Genomic DNA, 19803 nt, shown 5'->3' with positions numbered 1-19803 from the left:
AACAACCCAATCAACGTGGCTTCATCTCACTGGCTTCAGCTACCAGCGGAATTGCTAAGCTAACAACACAGCTGTTATCTTCCATTTAACAGTAGTGTGGTGCGCCGTCGGTTCCGGCAAAGATACGCAACATAGTACTGGTTTTTGTATTATTTCTTTTCCTAATTAAGGAATTCGTAAATTAAGAATTTGTGGCAGAACACAACCAACGTTACATGTTGGGCATCTTTAGCACGAACTAGAAGAAGCGTCGGACTGTAGCGCGTTTCAGAAGCTCGAGTGTTACTCCGGGAAAAAAAAAGAACGAAACCTAATCCAAATACGAGACTAGTTATTTATCCCCCCCAAAGAAGCAAGTCTTCGAAATGAGAGGTTCTTACGGAGACAGAGATCGAGACCGAGACCGTGGTCGTGACAGAGGGTGAGAATTTACAATAAATTCTATGTTAGCCTAAATGCTAACTGAAGCTAACCATTTTATTTATGTAGTTTCCACGTTTGAGATAAGCAATTTCGAAAAGCGCTAATTTCGATTTCATAGGCGGAATGTGTATCACTAAAGTGTTCTTGTCCTCGTGTTACAGAAGCCCTCGTTTCGGATCCAGCAGAAGCAGTTCATCATCAATTAAAAAATTCGGCAGCCCCGGCGATCGTTTACGGAAGAAAAGATGGGATCTGGACGATCTCCCCAAATTCGAGAAAAACTTTTACACCGAGCATCCGGAAGTACAGCGCTTGAGTCAGGTATTCCTTCTTTTAATGCATCCTTCTAACGTGTGATGCTGCATTTGAATTTTAGCTTTATAAACCTTTATAACACTGTCATTTGGATTCTCACTTTGTTGTCCCCCCCCACAGGCTGATGTTGAGGAGCACAGAAAGAAGAAAGAAATAACTATTCGGGGTACAGGCTGCCCAAAGCCCGTCACAGGATTCCATCAAGCAAAATTTCCTCGTAAGAATGTGCAAACATTATCCAAAACCACTGTAAACTCTTGTTTTGATAACTTAGCAAAACAAACAAAAATGTATATATTCAAAATTGTTTTCTTATTCTATTTGCTTACCCTTCTAGAAAAAAAAAATCTATAGCCATGGATACACATTTGTTTTAATGGTGGTCTTGAAGGTGTCACAAGCAAGAGCATTTCAGTAACAAAACAAAACAAAAATGTCACGTTAAGCCCTAGCTAGTGTTAACTTGACTTTTGAGCTGTTAAAATGTTTCCATAGCTTTGCTAATCTTGTGAGCTAAGGAACAACGATTGCTAAATTACCTAATGGTACCACACAGAAAATAATACACCTAAGTAAATGATAATATGATGTAGTATGTAAAAAAAAAAAAAAAGGTAAGTATAATTCCTTGTCAGTAAAACTAATTCAATACTCAACTACAGAAACTATGAAAAGCACGAACAAAGTATTTGCACTTCCCACCACCATGATTACCATAGAAATACACAAAACTACACATTTGTCTTCCCTATATATTAAATGTGGTTCATTTCTTTTTCATTTAGAGTATGTAATGGATGTCTTGACGCAGCAAAATTTCAAAGAGCCAACAGCTATTCAGTCTCAAGGATTCCCTCTAGCACTCAGCGGGAGAGACATGGTGGGAATTGCACAGACTGGCTCAGGGAAGACTTTGTCGGTAAGACACATCGTTTATTTTACAAAGATCACTTGGTAAATCTCTGTTTTCCTTCGTTTGCTTTTAAAGACTCATTGGCCACAACATTAGGAACACAGTGCACTTCCACACCACTGCAAGCAACAACAACAAAAAAACATTGTTCAATTAAAGAACTATAACTTTTGTTTCTGATCAGGCTAAATGCTGATTCAAATACACATCATCACTGTCATTCATACTTAATAGAATCAATTCCCTTTGTCTGTCCGTCAGTATCTGCTGCCAGCCATTGTGCACATCAACCACCAGCCCTATCTGGAGCGTGGAGATGGACCCATTGTACGTAAAGAGAAGTAGAATGTTCTTATTTCTGAAAGTTATATGCTGCATAGAATAACTAAGGCTGTCAAAGCATTCAATTTGGAGCTTAAAATCGGCAATGCTGTCAGATTTGCTTCTAAAAACTTAAAATATGTGCTTTAGCTAGCTAGAGAAACATTGTGTTAAGGCATTGTTTTTCTACTGGTCAGTGCTTGGTTCTGGCCCCCACAAGAGAACTGGCACAGCAGGTCCAGCAAGTGGCGTCCGAGTATGGGAAATCGTCTCGCATTAAAACTACTTGTGTGTATGGAGGGGCTCCCAAAGGACCCCAAATTCGAGATTTGGAGAGAGGTATGTAATATTGAATATTCTTGTAATGTTTAGATATTCATTGTAAAGAAATCAACCTTCAAAGAGGTATTAGCTTGAAATGATTGAATGGAAAATTGAGAAGAAAAGCATCCTCTTTATCATCGCTGAATGTTCTCTTAAGGCTTAAGAGAACCTGGGGATATCTGAATTTGTAGCTTTCATTTTTCTGCAATTCTTTATTCCTCTCTCTTCCCGTCCCAGGTGTTGAAATCTGCATCGCCACTCCAGGTCGACTGATTGACTTTCTTGAGGCGGGCAAGACCAACCTGCGGCGTTGTACATACTTAGTTCTGGATGAAGCCGACCGCATGCTGGACATGGGATTTGAACCCCAGATTCGCAAAATCGTGGACCAGATCAGGGTAACGCCTGATCACAAATGAAAAAGATGGCTATTGCCTGTTTGACATTTTGAGGTCCTCTAATTTGTGAGTTGTTTTTGTGCATGTCCAGCCTGATCGTCAGACGCTGATGTGGAGTGCCACCTGGCCAAAAGAGGTGCGTCAACTGGCTGAAGACTTCCTGAAAGACTACGTGCAGATCAACGTCGGCGCACTTGAACTCAGTGCAAACCACAACATCCTTCAGATAGTCGACGTGTGCATGGATAGTGAAAAGGACAACAAGTAAGATGTGGTTTACATTAGTTTGTGTCTTATTTTTAATCCATATTTTGACATTTCAGGTTGATACAGCTGATGGGGGAGATAATGGCCGAGAAGGAGAACAAGACTATCATCTTTGTCGAGACCAAGAAGCGATGTGATGACCTCACGCGTAGGATGAGACGTGACGGGTGAGCTGAGGAAGATGCTTTTAGAGTCTGTGATGTCACGGAGCCGTCTACTGATTTTGATTGTTGCTTTGTTTTCATAGGTGGCCAGCAATGTGCATTCATGGTGACAAGAGCCAGCCGGAGAGAGACTGGGTCTTGGCAGGTACCACATGCCTACCAACAGTCACAATTTAACAAACTAGCTTTTAATGTTAAAGGGTATTGAGAAACATCTCAATAAAGGTCAGGAAGTACAGATTTCAGAGGGTCTGTTAAAATTCATACTTTTGTTGCTAATAAGATAGTTCATAGATGTCACTTCTAGGGAGTTGCCAACCATAGTTTGATTCATAACAGTTGTAATTAATATGCATTGCGAGCTTTTATGAACGTGCCAACGTTTGAGGCATCGCAGGTGTAGTTACTCTATTCACCGCTAGGTCAACAAACCTTCACCAACAGTGGGTGCTAACAACACACTGTTAAAAGTTCATTAAACCTATTAACAAGGTTTATGTGACGTCACAGCACCAGAACTGCACAATGATGCAAGGACACGTGACTCAATATGGATATGTTGAATATGAATGTGTGAATATGTTGTAAACGGCACCAAGTATTTTACAGACCCTGACTCATCGTTTCTTTGTGTTTTAGAATTCCGTAGTGGCAAAGCTCCAATCCTCATCGCTACTGACGTGGCTTCCCGTGGTTTGGGTATGTCCCGAGTGCTAAAACGTCGCCGGCACTACACACAAACATTTAATTTGAATAGATAAGAGTAAGGCACTAGCACATAGAGCTCTCTTCTTTGACAAACAAACGATGGTTTGCTTCTCAGATCAGTGTGCATCTATGAAGCAAATCACGTTTATAGTGAAATGAAGACCTTTAAAGAATGTAAGGTATATACAGTATGTATGTAAGAGGTGAGGCTAGTCATGCAGATCAACCTTTAACCTAATTCTATGTTCATTTGTTTTCTTTGCATTTTCTTTTCTTTGTTTGTTTCAAAGTCTCTCTTCTGCCAACTAGAAGTACACAGGCCCTCGGGAGCCTGCAGCCGGACCTAGGCATGACTAATCGAAAGCCGACTTTTGGGAGAGAGACGGGCCGATTAATCAGTCCCGCACAGCCACCTCCGAGCCCACAAAGCACACGATGCTCTCTCCCCCCCTTGCCAGGTCACCGAGCGCCTGGCGACCGGGGAGGGGGCAGGCGAGGAGGGGGCGAGCATGGGGGGCTGCCGGGCTGTCGGGGTGGGCTCCCCTCAGCCACGCCATCGTCCAAGTGGCGCACCACACTGATTGGAGGAGGCTCAAGCGTCTACCGAGCATGTCTGTAACAGAACAATCGGCTCGCAAATTGGTGCCACTGATATAAGAGACACTGTGGTGCGTCACGGGAGGAGCGACTCGTCCACCGGGAGCTGAGGGTGGATCGGAGCCAGAGTCGCCCGTGGACGGCTGTGCTGCAGGCTGCGCGCCACCCCAACGATTCAGCCGCTGACACCCCCCAGGCCCCCCCACCACCAACCCCCTCACCACCACTGGCTGTGGCGGCCGGCCTCTCCCTCTGCGGACGTCATGTCTGGTCCTGGCTGGCAGGAGTCCTGGCCTGGAGGAGTCACCTCTCTGTAATTGTTCGTGCCCCTTCCGTCCTCTCCCCTTAAATCTTCTTCCGAGCATCGATTCCACTTCTTGTCTTTGTCCGCTTTTCATTTTCAACCTGTTTAGGCTCAGTTTTTTTTGTTTTCTTTTTATATTCGTTTTAAGACCCTACCCCGAGCTCAGTCCCTGTCATTTTGGTCCTTTAGGCTTCTATAACAATTTTTTGGGACCCATCAAACCAGACCAGTGCTGGCAATTCCAACTTGTCAACAAGTCTCCTACGCATACAGGAGTCTGCTGACAGGGCCAACTCATTGAGCCATCCGCGGGGCTATTTCCTTCATGCAGGGGTGGCAAATTTGTTTTTGGCCACGCCGTAGCTAAGTTTACATTCGGGGGACGGTTATTAGGGTCTAACATCCATCGTCAACGTCAGCAGCGTGAAGTAAGCCAAAAAGCTTACTGTGGTTTGGTTGGTAGATTTTTTTTTTCTAAATTCTTATGGTACTATGATCTCTTATACAGGGTAAGTACCGCCACCCCAATTCCTCCTTTTCCGGCCATTCGGAAGCAGGCCGCAAAATCAGCTCCCCGTGCGATTCTAATTCAGCTAAAACGGCCCTTTTAAATCAATTCTACTTTCGCCAAGTCGATTATGCCACCTGTATACAGAGCAGGATTGTGAAAAATTGTGGTGTTTTGCTGTTAATATTTTTATGAAGTCAATGCATGGCCAGGAGGTGGGTATCTAAAACCTGGTGCAATGTATTCCGATTTTAATTATACGGCCCCAGTAGCGGTGTAATCGAACAAACTTATGGTTTTTTAATACATATTTTTCATAGTTCTGACTCGTACGTGTTGTAATAACTGTACGCTGTACAAAAACGCCAGGTAAGTGGATGCGAATGACTGCGATTATTCGAGAGCATGAAACTTGCGACATTCATTGCTATGACTTTGTTTTGACTAGAATTTTTGTTTTTCCCTCCCCCAACTTCTCCCATCTCGCTGACCCCATAACTGCACCGACGGACCGAAAGACGTGGAGGATGTAAAGTTCGTCATCAACTACGACTACCCCAATTCCTCGGAAGACTACATCCATCGGATCGGACGCACGGCCCGGAGCAACAACAAAGGCACCGCGTACACTTTCTTTACTCCGGGTAACCTCCGCCAGGCTCGTGATCTGATTCGAGTTCTGGAGGAGGCCAGGCAGGCCATCAATCCCAAGCTGCTGCAGCTGGTTGACACCGGACGCGCGGGAGGCGGAGGTGAGGGATGTTTTCTTTTGTGGAAATTCATGTATTTGACGTCTGAGGCTTGGTCCAGAGGGAGTTCGATCTCGTCTTGGTCTTGCCCGTGTGTCAATTTCGATATACTGTTTTTTTGTTGTCGTTGTTGTTTGCGGGGACACGCGATAATCACAATAACATGAATATTCCTTCCGTTTCCAAGGTGGCCGCCCCCGTTTCCGTGGCAGCTCCTCATCCAACAATCCCAACCTGATGTACCAAGACGAGTGCGACCGGCGAATGCGCTCAGTCGGAGGAGCTAGCAGCAGCAGCAGCAGCAGTGCCAAAGATGGCCGCGGGAGCAGCAGCAGTAGCTACGCCCGCGATTCCCGTGACGCCCGTGACAGCCGAGGTTCCAGCAGCCGGGATGGGGACCGCCTCTCCTCATCTTCTTCCTCGTCTTACAGGGATCGCAGCAGCAAGAACGAAGAGCGCAGCTATGGCACCAGCACCAGCTCGTTCCAGAAGGTTACTAGTAACAGCAGCGGTAGTAGTGCTAACCAGTACGTCTGTCCCAGCGTGGGCTCGGCGGCAGTGGTAGGCGAAGTGTTGCCGGTCCCGCCCCCCTCGTTGGTCCCCCAGCCCCTAATGGCCCAGCAGTTCAACCCGCCTCAGCCTGTGATGGGCCTGATGGGACACACTCCTTTCCAGTATGTTCACCCTACACAACCACCGCCTCCTGGTGTCAATTAAGCCACACCCACTCACACATGATCATGAGCCAGCCACCTAACCTGCTGATTTATTAGGTACTCCAAGGTAAAGAGGTCTGAACTACAAGCCTGGGTTGGAGAAACAGTAGAATTCATCACTAAGACACATTATCTGCCATTAGAACAGGAACATTTGACCTGGCAGTATCTTTTAGAACTACACAGTTTTCCTGAGAAAACCCTACCGAGGTGGTAAAACTAGGATAGTTGGACTACCTACGCTTATAAAATAGCTGCATTTTTCAGTTTAAGCTAAATTTTCTAATAACTCGTGATTAGGTCTCAAGTTATACATTACTCTACATATCAAGGCATATTTGACCTTGATTTTGAGATACAGCATTTAATCTTGGTTTGTTTTTTACAGTATGCTTCATGACAATTGAACTTTTTGTGAGGTTGTTCACAACCTGCACAATGAAACCCCCTATATGTATATGGTTCAGCGCATATTTTAAGTGTGGCAAAAAAAAAGTCACCTTTTCAAAGCAACAGTATTACTTTCTGGTTTGTCATGTTATCAAGGAAACAATTTCAGTGATTTGAGGAGCTTCGTTTTGATAAAAGATCATTTGCTGATATGTTGTGGGGCAGGCTTATTTCCTTTTGTATTTATCCTCCTGGTGGGCAAGGTTTCAATGCGTCGTTTAGCTGTACCTAATAAATCAGAAAGCATATTTTGTACTATATACATGGATAAACCGTTGTGCGCCGTTTTCACATGTCAGGTGGCTGTATTTAAACTGTTGGTAGTGAGTTATTTTTCACCTAATTTTTTTGATTGTGTTTGTACCGAAATGTTTCTTCTCTGACAGTAATTACAACTTAGTTGCGGTTTGCATTGTGGAGTTTTAGTTTGTTAGAAATGTCATCCATTAAAAAAAACATGATGCTTTGGAGCATGATTGTCTCTTTTATGCAGATCAAATCATTCTTCCATGGCTTCCTTAAAGATTATTAGTTTGTAACGTTACATTTAGCATGCTAAGACTTTTTCTTTGTCAACTTTCTGTTTCTTAATCGCTGCGAAAATTCATTAATTGCCTGTGTGGTCCAAATTTTGTAGCAGCATTTTTTTTTTTCATGGTTCCCTGTTGTTATTTTAACACCAATTAAAGCTTTTAGTTGTGTCACACTGTGGAATCCATAGTTTGTCATTTACACTAGAAGTCAACATCTCAAGACCTATTAAAACAGTCAACTAAATGTTAAAAGCTGACACACCCAGATTCAAGAGTTTTATTGTCATATGCAGACTACATTCCATAATCGAACAAATAATAAAGTAGGCAATAAAACAAAAAAAAAAACTAATAGAGTGATAGGGCAATAATAATGAGTTATCCTGGTATGAGGACAGTAAGTTAAGGGAAGAACTATACAATATTCCATTGTGAATTTTTTTTATCTTGAAACAACCGCTACACACCAGAACATCATTTGTCAGTAAAGTGGTCAACAGATTGAAGAACCCTAAGTTGTCTGCTTAAAACTGCTATACATACATCAACTATAGTTAAAACACTGGCAAAGAATGGTGTTCAACTAATTCCATTTCGGGCTATGCCCTGCAGTTCAGGGTTCCCCCCACCTACTGCCCAAAGACAGCAGGCGGTCTTATTGGAGTCAATCGGGTACAGTGACGGTCTTTAAAAAAAGAAAACGCGAAGTACTGTACTCAAGCTGCAAAAACGAATTGCAAAATGGGGAGAGAACATTGTATATTTATTTTTTTGTATGTAATAACAGATAAGAATTTCCAGGCTTGCTCAACAAGAACTTTGGAACTCAGCAACCTCAGCAACCTTTTCAGAATAACGTTTTCCAACAAAGTAGTCAAGCGGCGCTGTGTGCGTTTGATCCATATGTTGACTTAAACCGCCGCCAGAGGGAATTTTTGTAATGTCGTAAGCGAGGGACTGGGCTGTCCTCATGAGACGCTGTGGATAAAAGCTGATGCGAGGCACGGGCAGAATCATTGCGATGAAGATGATGAAGAACGTGGCTCTGCTCGCAGCTCTGCTGGGTAAGAACTTGCCCGGGTATTTCTCAAAACCTTCATCCGCCCCATCTCATTCTAACCTTGGGTTATGTGTTTGCTCGTGTGCAGCTCTGGCGTGTGTGTGTGAGGGTGTGACTTTTGGCCAGCTATGCCAGGGAAATCCCAACAACAGCCCGCGGACATCAGACGTTTTGGGTCAAGGTCACTACGGGGCCCCGCGGTACGCTAGTCGGACCTGATAACTCGGGCGGAGTTGACTTGAGTTGTTGACGTGCAAACGTGTTGTTTTCCAGCGGGGGAAGGAGTCACCAAGGTGTGGACGTTACGTGCAACGACGGCTCCGAGGTCTACGCTCCTTTTGACCTCACTATCACTCGGGGACTCATTGTCTACGCCAACGCCGGTAATAGGGGGCCAATCAACAAAGGCCTCGTTATACAGGGTCAAGGTCAGTGTCATCTTCAGCTTTATCAGAGGTAGCGAAGGTACGCTCATGCTGGAGCTACCAAATGTAGTGTTCTGTTTTTAGTTTCAAATTATTTTTCGCCATAAAATGATAGCAATACCATAAAATAGTTACAGCCCCCCAAAAACCAAACAAAACCTTTTATTTATTTTATGAATAGGATACAGATATGATCCCCACCGCTTGAGATTTTCACTGCAAATGTGGAGGGGGGTTATGAACAACAAATGACAAACTAAGAAGCCCTCTTTTTGCTTGAGTCTCAAAAATTGACACAAATTACATTAAATCAATCATAACTGCTACAAATGCTATTCATCTCAATACAAAACATTAATTAGATGCAAATGAGTTCTTATCACTTCAAACCCTTTGCATATTCTAACATATACCAAAGGGAAATACCCGGCACAATCGAAAATGCTAGCAAGCTAAACGCATACACCAAACGAAGGAATTTGGGGCATATTATCATAGATGACAACATTCTTACAAGAAAGTACAACTTCCAGTCGTGGGCCAGATTTTGCAGAAAGGCGAAACAATGTCACCGACTGACTGCTCTCACTGGCATACTGCATACACTTCAATTTAACAGGCGTTTTTATTTCACGGACCACCTGCAGCCAAGCCATTGGTTTAAAGACTGTCTGTTCAAATGACTAATTTGATGCATTTTTTTTCAACATGTCTTAAAATACACTAAGTTTTAGTAGCTATCCCCGCTCTAATTATCGCCCCTTACACCCTAGGTTGACCTAAAGTTAAGTCAAGACAAAATTGTATCTTGCCATTTTCAGAAAGTACAGTACTGTATTTGTGTGTCGTTGCCTGCTATTGACCTTCACCTTCACCCACTTCCCACGCCAGATCTCTGTGTCAAACTCTTCTATGTGGACCCGGACAAGACTTCAGGAAGCGTGAGTAAGGGCCAGCGTCTGGGCGTAATGTTGCCTATGCAGAGTGTCTACCCGGGAATCACCTCGCACGTGCACGTGGAAATGTGCGACAAGAGTGACCCCTCACGTTACCTCTGAGACGTCGGCGTGCCAGTGACCCTTAAACGGCACCGGAAGTAATTTAGTCGTGACACCATCCAAATTGAGCAAGTGTGTAACACTATTTCAACATATTAGATTATTAATCGTGAGAATTGCAAACAAGTAAAACGTGTTATCAGCCTATTTCTTTAAATGCAATTTGAAACAGGCTGTTACAGTTTCAAAAAAAAATGTCAAGAATAAAGAGGTCACCGATTTCATGCGTGTGACACAAACTTACTGCACCAGCCTTTAAATGTATCCTCTCCTCCACCAAAACCTTTATTACCTCTTCATTATATCTTAGCACTGTTTATGCTTTTGCACAAGTCAAATGTACATTGGTATTTACAAAGCAGTGGCACTAAGAAAGAAGCAGAAGAACGCGAGGAAGGATTCAAGACTGTAACGCTCCAATGAAGATGAGTGACTTGGACGCCAAGCTCCAGGTTTCAATTTGGTTAGCAAACCATCGCATGCATTTTCCATTTGACTTTACTCGTGTAATGGTGATATATCAAGAGCTATGGTTTGTTACGATTGAATGGGGGATCCTTCTATTAAAACTCGCTCAATGCCAGGGACGTATTTTAGGGACGCATTTTCACGTTTTTTTTTTTAAAGAGTCCAGGAATTCGAACTTAAGTTTTTTAAGTATCTGGAAATTAATGTGCTTGGTTTACTTAAGTATCAATTTACTGATGAAGTATCTAGGATTTAATGTCTGGACCCTTAAAAAACGTGAAAACACATCCCTGGCATTGAACGAGTTAAAAAAACAAACAAACTCATGAATCTATAAATATAATGATGATACACTGCACTTGAATTAAATGATGTATTACAGAGCAAGTGTGCTAAAAGTTAAACAGAACAGAGAAAGAGGCACATATGGCAGAAAATACACAACAATGTCACAGTACTTATTTTCATTAGACAAAAAGAGTTCTGATTGATGAAACAAATTTCAGCAGTTTTTGGTTTGACAAACTATGAAGAGGTAACGCTTAATTCCTTCACGTCTTGGCGAACCATGATAACAAGAGCATGCAGAGCCGAAGGTCAAATCTACAAACGCGCTCGAGGCCGACGACCTGAAGCAGATAAGCACATGCAGTAGTGAACGTCTCGCTCGTAGCACGGTCTTTAAAAGGAAAAAGATGGAGAAAACAAAAAAAAAGAGACAAGACGTGCGAAGAAGCAGTCAGTTCAAGCAAAGCACACGCTGAGTGCACGAGTCATAGGGTGAGGGGGGAAACTCAAGAGCAGGTACGGAGTGTTAATGCGGAGTTTGGTGGACAAGAGTCTGTCAAGTTGATTTTGCCGCTATAGGTTCCCCCACGTGTCGGGAGCAGGCCAGTTGTCAAGACTGCCACTCTCATTGTGCACTTGCTCGCCCAGGGTGAAGCTCAATCTGTACTGGAGCTGAACTCTCTCCTACAAGCACATAACCCGGTCTTAAGGATGTTCCTAAGGATAGTTCCGGGTCAACTTGGATGAAAAACTTAACTCATTCAGTGCCATGGTATCTCATATAAGACAATTGAGCACTGTAGTGATAACTGTGACCATTGGATGGCAGCGTTTCCACACTTACAACACAGATATTACCCACATCAATTCTAACTGAAGAATGGAAGTCAATCTTTCATATGATTTTACCCATATTTACAAAGCGGACAATATTCTGTCGGCCTTGAAAGATGAGTGAAAATGCTGGCCCTCTAGAGGTTTCCCTTTCCGATAATGCTTGGCACTGAAAGAGTTAATAGGCACGGTCCTGTCAACATTGGGGCGTACCTTAGCTGGGTTTGCGAGGAGCATGATCTGTGTGACCGCAGCAGTAGGAAGGATGGGATTGAACGCCGGGAGCTCCGTTCCAGATGGCGGCTGCAACTTCACCGTCGATGACTGCAGGAGATGTGTAGCGCAAACATATTAACGCCAACTCTGACCATGAAGCGTCCGCTTATGGGTCATCCTCCCTGACCTTCTGAGCCGAGATGTGCAAGTTTATGTTCGTGACAGGCACGGGAGCAGAAGACAGCATGGAGATGATGGCCACTTGCACGTCAGGGCGAGACGCCGGCGAATCGCGGGCAAAGTGACAAAGAACCCGCAGACTGTGTCCATCGAAGACGGTCACGGGCAGAAGACTACCTGGTAGGCAAATCCATGTTAGGGCAGGAGAGGAGCTTGAGTTGATGTAAAAAAAAAAAAAAAAAGTCCACTTACTGGGTTTAATGGATTCTAGAGGTACAAACACATCAGCCAGGGACACTTCAGCGTTCTCTGTGCGTGCGGGGGACGTAGGGCCAACGCTGGTGGTCTCGGAGGGGAGGGCCAATGCGGGGCGGTCCGAGCTGAAGACCGGGATGGGGTTGGGGGAGTTGTTAAAGCCAGACTTGCTCTGTAGGTCTCTCAGAGTTGGTTTGACCTGCTGCTTGTCCCTAAATGCAGACACAAAGACAGATTCAACTCAATCAAGACAATTCATTGGAATTCAGATTTTTCAACACGTTTTCGTTGAACCGACCAATGGCAGATTTGCCTAAAATATCATTTTGACCTACTTATGATCTTGTGATGACAACATCACAAACCTAAACAATTGTCAACCATTTTAACATTTAGTAGGAGACTCTGGCTTCAAATATTTTAAAGTTCATTTCATAAGCACAAATACCATATGCACCCCAAAATATCATAGCCCAGTGAAAATGGATGAAAATGCTTTTTACTGAGGTACCATTTCACTGGACAGTATATAACTTTTTCGCTGCCACTGACGGCTTATTATAGAACCATCAAGCACCATTCAGGCAATCAAAACCATCTCGCAGCCAAATGTTCAGCCTTCTGAGTAGTGTAAACACGGCAAAGGTGGTCCTGTGGCCCGTTTTTCACATTTGTATTTGAAATATAAACCCCGGACTAGTATTTTAAGGCGCAGGGAGTCGAGACGACCTTTACCATTTGACCTGGAGGCCCTCGGGTGGGAGCGACTGCTGCAGCAGCGTCTTTCCCAGTAAGTCCAGCTCATCTAAGACCGAGCCTCTGGGAGCGGCGGCGGGGGAGACGGGGTGCGACTGGGATGACGGTTCGGGACTCAGGAGAAGGCTGGGTGCTGCCGGGATGTCTGCGTCGATACTGTCAGATGACTTGAGATCAAACAAAGAAAACTAAGGTTAATTCGAGTCAAAACATTCATACAGTGCAAAAAGTCCATTTCAACAAAGTAAATAAGGCTTATAAGAATTGTTCAAAATGTTAAATCTAGCAATTTCTTTTCTCATAACAAGATCGTTTACTTAATTGTTATCATTGTTTTAATTAATAAGGGAATGAGAAAGATTTTTACTCACCCCAATGGCAGATTATTTTTTTGCTTAAAACAAGATAACTTGCTTAATTTTTGTCATTTATTTCATGCACCTGAAAGGAGTCCCAAGCTGTGGAGTCCTCTGGCTGGGAGGCAGGGTTAGATGTGTGAGTTCCTTCACTTAAACCTGTGCGGGACAAGATCACAACATGTTTTAAGTACCCCATCTCAATGCTTTGAAGTTGTTTTTTTTTTTTTTTTCTAATCGTGCGTGATTACCAAGCGACATGAGTTCATCATCAAGTAAGGAGATGCCAGTCTCCTGCGAGGTCGCATTGAGGCTGTCGGTCGGAGTCGGGAGCTCTGGGAAAGAGGGGGGCGACTGGGGCGACGTGTCCAACCCAGACAGATCCAGCAGTGGTGTCCCCACTTTTGGGTGAAAAGTTCAATTAAAAAAAACAACGCATTGGGAATCAATGTGTTGGTTAGCCATCGCCAAAGGCTGCTTGACTGACCCGTCTGTTTTTGTGCGTTTAATGCATTGTTGCTGTTGACAATCTCCCCTTTCACCTGCTGCTTGTACAAATTGATGACCTGGGTCAGGCTGTCATTGGCCTCCAGGATCTCCGCTGCGGAAAGCCAAGAGAAAACGCTCTTTATTGTCGTCATCGGGTCGATACTCAGCGCAAAAGCTCCGGGTCGCATTGGAGTAACAGCTTTGTGGCTTATATTAGGTCCACAAAAGGCTTTGTGCTGGAGGGTAAAACGAAAATCAGCATGCATTGTTGCACTGGACCGATTCCTACTAATTGCTGGCTTCTAGGATTTGATCTGAAAGCATATTTACAGCATGTTTGTCCAAATACAGTATCTTAGCAGTCAACTCTTAACCATGCAGGCAACGTCAATCGATAACACTCTAATGAAGCCGGTGATGTTCGCACCCTATCCAGAATTTACTGACCTACATTTATTTTTACACGCACTGAACTGAGTTGCGAAAAATGCCTCAAGGCAGTGGCGGACAAAACAAGTTGACAACTGGTGGTCACTGAAAGCCAACAACTAGACACCGCTAGTTTTATGAATAAATATGACGCCATAAATATGATATCCCTGAAAGCCCGGGGTCGGAATGCACGGCCCGCCACTGCTGTGTAGGAATTGTAAAGCTCACCTAAAGCCTCGTCATTATCCTCCGTATCACTTGCCAACCTGAACAGTGTGGGTCTCATTTTTTCACAGCGCTGGTAAAGGTCCTGTTAACGCAATACATGCGGATGACCCAAAAGTGTCTTTTATATTTACATCAAGAATAATGAGCCAGACTCTCATCCCTCACCTGTATGAGCTCAGAGTTGCTCTGATTTATAGTATTGGCGTCGTAGTCCTGCAGGAGCTGAGTTAGTAAAGCGATGCTCTCCTTAACCTCTTGGATGGCACCCACCCGCTTGGTCACCTTCTCTGCTCGCCTCTGATCCTACAACAAAGTAAAAGTGACTTCAAAGTCAGTGAGACTTTATCTTTGTGTGTGCGCGCCAGTACAGTATTTTTATTTAATGGGAGATTCCTGTTGCCCTTGTTTCAGGGTTACCTCTTGGACCATTTCCTTTATGAGTTTGTTGGCGGCCTTCAAGTCTTCGGGATGCGAGCTGTTTAGCAGTCGAGATAACATCTGTTCAAGCCAAGAAGCACGTTAAAAGAAAGCAGTGAGTGAGCGACGATATTGCCATGCAAAAAAACAAAAATTACACAAACAAATTATGTTTCTAACTTGGTGATAGGATTCTCACTTTAGACTTTTCTTCATCTTCAAAAATAGCATTTTTAGGTCTGGGCGGGGGAGGATTGTGTAATTTATCAGGTGGCAATTCTGGATCTTGTTTGATAATACCTGCAGAAAAAAAGATTGCGTTAAGTTATTCATTTTATGTATATAGTTACGAGTTATTTAGTTTTACAGGGGTGTTAAATCTTTAGTTAGTATTCAGTGGTAGGCAGCCTCTATGGAAAGCTGTCTTTTTTTCTAATCTAAGGAAATACTTACTAATAAGCATTACAAATAAAATAATTCTTCCTTACTGCAATGTCTTACTACATTGCGTCAATGATGTGGACAAACAGCATACAATTTTGTACCTTGTTTTTTCAACATCTGATAGGCATCTATGATCTTGGTCTCATCAGGTAAGCTTAACGTCCAGCTGTAGATCAACTCCAAGACCTTTTTCTTCACCGGCTCCGGTGAGCGTGAACCCAGATACTGCATGAGGTCAATACCACATAATACACATTCACTTTATTTGGGGAAAAAAAAAACTTATGATGGGAATGCAGAGACGATATCTTACCTTTGGCGAAACCACTTTGATAAGCTCATTAAGAAAGCGAAACTTGCCCACTTCGTTGTGAAAGCGTTTCCCGCAGTTTTTCATACACGATTCGAGAACCTGGGGAAAATATCAGAATGCTAATCGTTCTTTTTCTGTTTAATGAAAACAATAAAACTGGTCTGGTTGGACCATTTTGATGAAATGTTTAGAAACACTAACAAAAATGTGAGCATAAAGGCTAGCTTGACAATGTTTGAAGTGACAATTCAATTCTTTTTCAGCATTGAAGTGGCACAACTGTGGCCTGAATAAATATCAAATACTGTACACTGATTATTGACATACACCCACATCAGCAAAATGAACACCTACATTAAAAACAATAGCTATTAGGGATGGGACGAGATCTCATGAAAAACGATTACTTGCCCCTGCACCGTGCAAGAATAATATTCTTTTGGCTGTTATATTTTCATTGGCGTAATGTGCTGCTTTTGCTCGCCATATGTGGTAAGAAGGCCAGCCAAAGCTGCAAAATAAATCTTACTACAACAAATAATGCAAGGACACAAACACATTTGTATGTTTTAATTTTCAAATTCTCCCCTGCAAGCATGTCTCAACAATGATTTGACTCTTTAAACTGCACAAACTGTTGCTCCCAGAGTGAGTCACGACTCCTGACATAAATGGCACAATTATTTTTAAATCACTTTAAACTGGAAAATTCTGGAAGCTAAAAAAAAGGACCTAATTACTCTTTACTGTATGCCACCAGTTGCTAAGTTGTGCTGCTTTGATTTGTGCACAAAGACCTGTTTAAAAATGAGTGTTTCAGTAAGTTGCAAAGAATAGGATAAAAATATTGCCCATTTGTGAATTTGCAAATGCAGAAATGAGAATAAGAGGGTTAAAAAAAACAACAATTTGGACATTTGGACTTGGAGAGTAAATCTAGCCTAAGATAAGCGGCGTTAGCTGGTAAAACAAGCATATCAAGCTGCCACGTCAGGAAATGGGAGCTTGATAAACCGGATCCAGTATATAGGAAAGACCGGGATGGCATGGTAGTAGTGTGAAGCGCAACACCCGACACTCCTCTAGTTTTCCCTGTTGTATTGTACACAAAAAAGTACAGCAGGATGTTCTGTGGGGCTATGAATAAACTATTTTGTACCAATCAGAAGCGTCATTAAGCTAATTCCGATATAAATGTTAGAGGCCAGACTTTACCACAAGAGCCTGCATGGCCTCCCACTCCTGCGGAGATTGGATCTTGTGGGCCAGCAGCCTGGTGGCCAGCTGAGGTCTGTAATACAGCGCAAAAACAAAAACTCAATTGCATCATGTATTCGCCCTGCTTGGATGTGCGGGCTGACAAAACTGTTTGGGTTCTTAACGGCGCATTTCAAAGTGCGATTGAAAATGCCATATTGGTAAAAGGAATCTCATTTGTGTGTCCGTTGAATAACTTGTTCTGATGAATCAACAATACGCTCTCCCTTCCGCTTACCCTTCCAAATCATTGTTGAGCTGTTCACAAAACGCATTGATGCTGCTCCAGTCGGTTTCCCTATTCAGCGGGTTGGTTGCTCTGTCTAAAATAATAAAAAGTCAGAAAACAGAAGTGGTGGATGAAATAGTTCATTTCGTATAAGTAGACAGCTGTTAAGTTGGAGAGCAAACGATGTGGGCTCAAGAAGAATAGTTACAATATATGTAAAAAAAAATAATAGAAGATATCATGACATAACTGACAATAACACGATCATACGCTCGTCTCTCCTCAACCTCAGCTCCGCCAGTCATCCGACCAACGCAGACTGTCCAATAGTACTGATATCTCAGCTCAACAAAAACAGGACTGTGAAAAATGCCGCCCATCACAGGCACAAAACATTCATACGAACTGAAGGGAGGACAAGAGAAAACAAGACCGAGGAACAAAAACGCAAGTGAGCAATTTTAAATCAGCTCGCAATCGGGCAAAGTATGTCTTGTGGTAGGCCAATGATGAAGACAATGCTGATAGGGTATATGCATGTGCCATTGTTTAAAAGATGGAGACTTTACCGATGCTGAGCCGGATACATCAGATATGTGGATTCCGATACAGATCCACTGATAGAAGCAGAGATCGATCCTCAGAGTCTTTTATGAAACAGGTAAGCGCCAACATCTGACATCGAGCTTTTGTGTATCGAGCCTAACAGAAGAGATCTCTCTCAAGTGACCCGGTGTTGGAGGCAAACAGGTGGGTGTGCAAATTTTGCAACATCTGCTTGGATCCAGGAGAATTTTTAATCACATAAAAATCGAGTATTGAGATTAAAAACACAAAAGCATGCACCCATACCTTGTAAATAGCTAAAAAATGTGTAAATATGTCATCAAATGTGATAGTGCTGTTATTTTGCCAACAAAAACACATTTTCATTCCTTTTGTTTGTGTTTTGTATAGAATGGGTGGGATGTTGTGCAGAAACAGATCTTTTCGCAAAAAGCCCGTTTTGCCTCATTTTATCCAAAATAACTAGGTGTCATTCAAATTACCCGTTTTCAAACAGTGATGACCATACAGTAGAATGGACAAAAAGTAAATCATACTTTTATTCTAATAAGGAATGGAATGCAAACCTATCATATGATACGACCCATGTTTATAGACATAGAACAGAATATTCTGTCTGCTTTGACAGATGAGTTGAAAATGCTCAAAATCGAGTGGCACTCTTAGAATAAAGCTACCATTTCATTTTGATTTTGTGTTGATTCACAATTACACATGTCAAATCCAGCACCTAGATTTTAAAAATAAATGGGTTCGATTTTCTCGTCAGATAAGGTTTTGAGTTATTGATTGAACCGTGGCAGGCAGAACACTTGAATCCTTTCCCCACTAGATGGCACAGTGTATGAAATAAACCTATGTAAATCCACTTTTGGTGACGTTTTTGTTAAGTGGCGTGCAGTGCAGACTTTTAAAATATGCACAATGTGGGTTTGACTAAATAAAACCACCATACAGTAAAATCGATACGTATATCTTTCTCAACGCAACCGGCCAGGCTCGAGTTTCATTGAGCGCTAACGTTAAGCTAGCTTTAATGGTATAGTCCAGACGATATATCGGTCGAATCCAGAACTTTCTTCCGGGTCAACAGCTTCATTCGACTCCAAGTAAACCCCAACATTGAAAAAGAGACAGCCCGACATCGTGTCACGCGGCACAGGGCTAAATGAAGCTAAAAGTAGGCCAGTTTGTGCTGTGTTGACAGCTGCCAGGTAAAGGTAGCCGTGGGGCTAGGTTAGCATCCTATGTCACGGTCCCGCCTTCAGCCTTCGCTTCCCACAATATTGACACCTCGCATTTAAGACAAAGATAATACATATATATGTTATGTGAGCGTTTGGAAATAAAGTGCGTTTATTTAACCAGAAATACTCACTGATGCGAGACTCCAGGCTCTCCGAATCAGGAGGAGCAGCCATCGCAGCAAGCTTTATGTCGTTCGTACGTCTGCCTTGTGACGGCGTGCGTGAGGTACTTACAGTACGTAAAGACACGTGATAGTCTAGAAATCCATCATATAGACTATTTACTTTTTAAATTAAAATACATAGTGATTTGTTTAGCTATAACACAACCATATTACAGTCCAACAGAAAATTTGACAACGATTGACATTTATTTTTGTTTTCAAGAATATGGTATTTTGTAGTTTTATGACTGCTGAATTTTCGGTGATCTTAAATCTTGCTTTTTAACGCCAATGTAACACCAGTTTGTGAGTAACTAGTTTGGTGGTCGTAACTCTATGCTCAGTGAAAAGTACGTCACCGCACCGGAAGTCGATGGAATCCTATTTATGAATCAAATCTTACTTGGTTTCAAAATATACCTTTCCGGGA

General features: G+C 42.8%; 3 protein-coding genes and 1 long non-coding RNA gene across 4 annotated transcripts; 3 read left to right on the top strand and 1 right to left on the bottom strand.

The window, feature by feature from the left end:
• Positions 1-10: 10 nt before the first annotated feature.
• Positions 11-7863, top strand: LOC148410846 (putative ATP-dependent RNA helicase DDX17). The gene is made up of 13 exons (XM_088437823.1): positions 11-421; positions 585-744; positions 859-955; positions 1524-1657; positions 1913-1978; positions 2170-2311; positions 2534-2694; positions 2786-2958; positions 3018-3128; positions 3209-3270; positions 3765-3824; positions 5761-5994; positions 6179-7863. The coding sequence occupies exons 1-13, from the start codon at positions 366-368 to the stop codon at positions 6706-6708; spliced, it is 1986 nt and encodes a 661-aa protein (XP_088293949.1). The 5' UTR covers positions 11-365; the 3' UTR covers positions 6709-7863.
• Positions 7864-8589: 726 nt separating this feature from the next.
• Positions 8590-10457, top strand: LOC148410845 (leukocyte cell-derived chemotaxin-2-like). The gene is made up of 4 exons (XM_088437825.1): positions 8590-8754; positions 8839-8950; positions 9024-9178; positions 10067-10457. Exons 1-4 carry the CDS (start codon positions 8685-8687, stop codon positions 10231-10233), a joined length of 504 nt encoding a protein of 167 aa, XP_088293951.1. The 5' UTR covers positions 8590-8684; the 3' UTR covers positions 10234-10457.
• A 30-nt stretch (positions 10458-10487) lies between these two features.
• gga1 (golgi-associated, gamma adaptin ear containing, ARF binding protein 1) lies at positions 10488-19465 on the bottom strand. The gene is made up of 17 exons (XM_088437824.1): positions 19341-19465; positions 17405-17489; positions 17125-17200; positions 15910-16008; positions 15698-15821; positions 15352-15452; positions 15153-15233; positions 14901-15038; positions 14736-14817; positions 14074-14187; positions 13838-13987; positions 13672-13745; positions 13210-13397; positions 12472-12686; positions 12227-12396; positions 12037-12147; positions 10488-11673 (listed from the first exon to the last, which is right to left on the bottom strand). Exons 1-17 carry the CDS (start codon positions 19381-19383, stop codon positions 11563-11565), a joined length of 1962 nt encoding a protein of 653 aa, XP_088293950.1. The 5' UTR covers positions 19384-19465; the 3' UTR covers positions 10488-11562.
• Positions 14401-19770, top strand: LOC148410843 (uncharacterized). The gene is made up of 4 exons (XR_015868249.1): positions 14401-15267; positions 15746-15830; positions 17688-17846; positions 17952-19770. It is a non-coding gene; the product is annotated as an uncharacterized LOC148410843 (long non-coding RNA).
• The last annotated feature ends 33 nt before the right edge of the window (positions 19771-19803 follow it).

This window comes from Hippichthys cyanospilos, chromosome 16, assembly GCF_059441005.1.
Source record: "Hippichthys cyanospilos isolate Australia breed blue-spotted pipefish chromosome 16, RoL_Hcya_1.0, whole genome shotgun sequence".
Taxonomy (NCBI): domain Eukaryota; kingdom Metazoa; phylum Chordata; class Actinopteri; order Syngnathiformes; family Syngnathidae; genus Hippichthys; species Hippichthys cyanospilos.
This window is presented reverse-complemented; position numbering and strand designations above follow the sequence as displayed.

Coding starts and splice junctions, on each gene's coding strand:
- LOC148410846 (XM_088437823.1), top strand. CDS start 366: ATGAGAGGTTCTTACGGAGACAGAGATCGAGACCGAGACCGTGGTCGT. Junction 3,271..3,764: donor GAGAGACTGGGTCTTGGCAG/GTACCACATGCC, acceptor TTTGTGTTTTAG/AATTCCGTAGTGGCAAAGCT. Junction 5,995..6,178: donor CGGACGCGCGGGAGGCGGAG/GTGAGGGATGTT, acceptor TCCGTTTCCAAG/GTGGCCGCCCCCGTTTCCGT.
- LOC148410845 (XM_088437825.1), top strand. CDS start 8,685: ATGCGAGGCACGGGCAGAATCATTGCGATGAAGATGATGAAGAACGTG. Junction 8,951..9,023: donor GGTCACTACGGGGCCCCGCG/GTACGCTAGTCG, acceptor GTTGTTTTCCAG/CGGGGGAAGGAGTCACCAAG. Junction 9,179..10,066: donor CCTCGTTATACAGGGTCAAG/GTCAGTGTCATC, acceptor TTCCCACGCCAG/ATCTCTGTGTCAAACTCTTC.
- gga1 (XM_088437824.1), bottom strand. CDS start 19,383: ATGGCTGCTCCTCCTGATTCGGAGAGCCTGGAGTCTCGCATCA. Junction 15,039..15,152: donor TAAAGGAAATGGTCCAAGAG/GTAACCCTGAAA, acceptor ACTTTGTTGTAG/GATCAGAGGCGAGCAGAGAA. Junction 14,818..14,900: donor GCAACTCTGAGCTCATACAG/GTGAGGGATGAG, acceptor TTGCGTTAACAG/GACCTTTACCAGCGCTGTGA.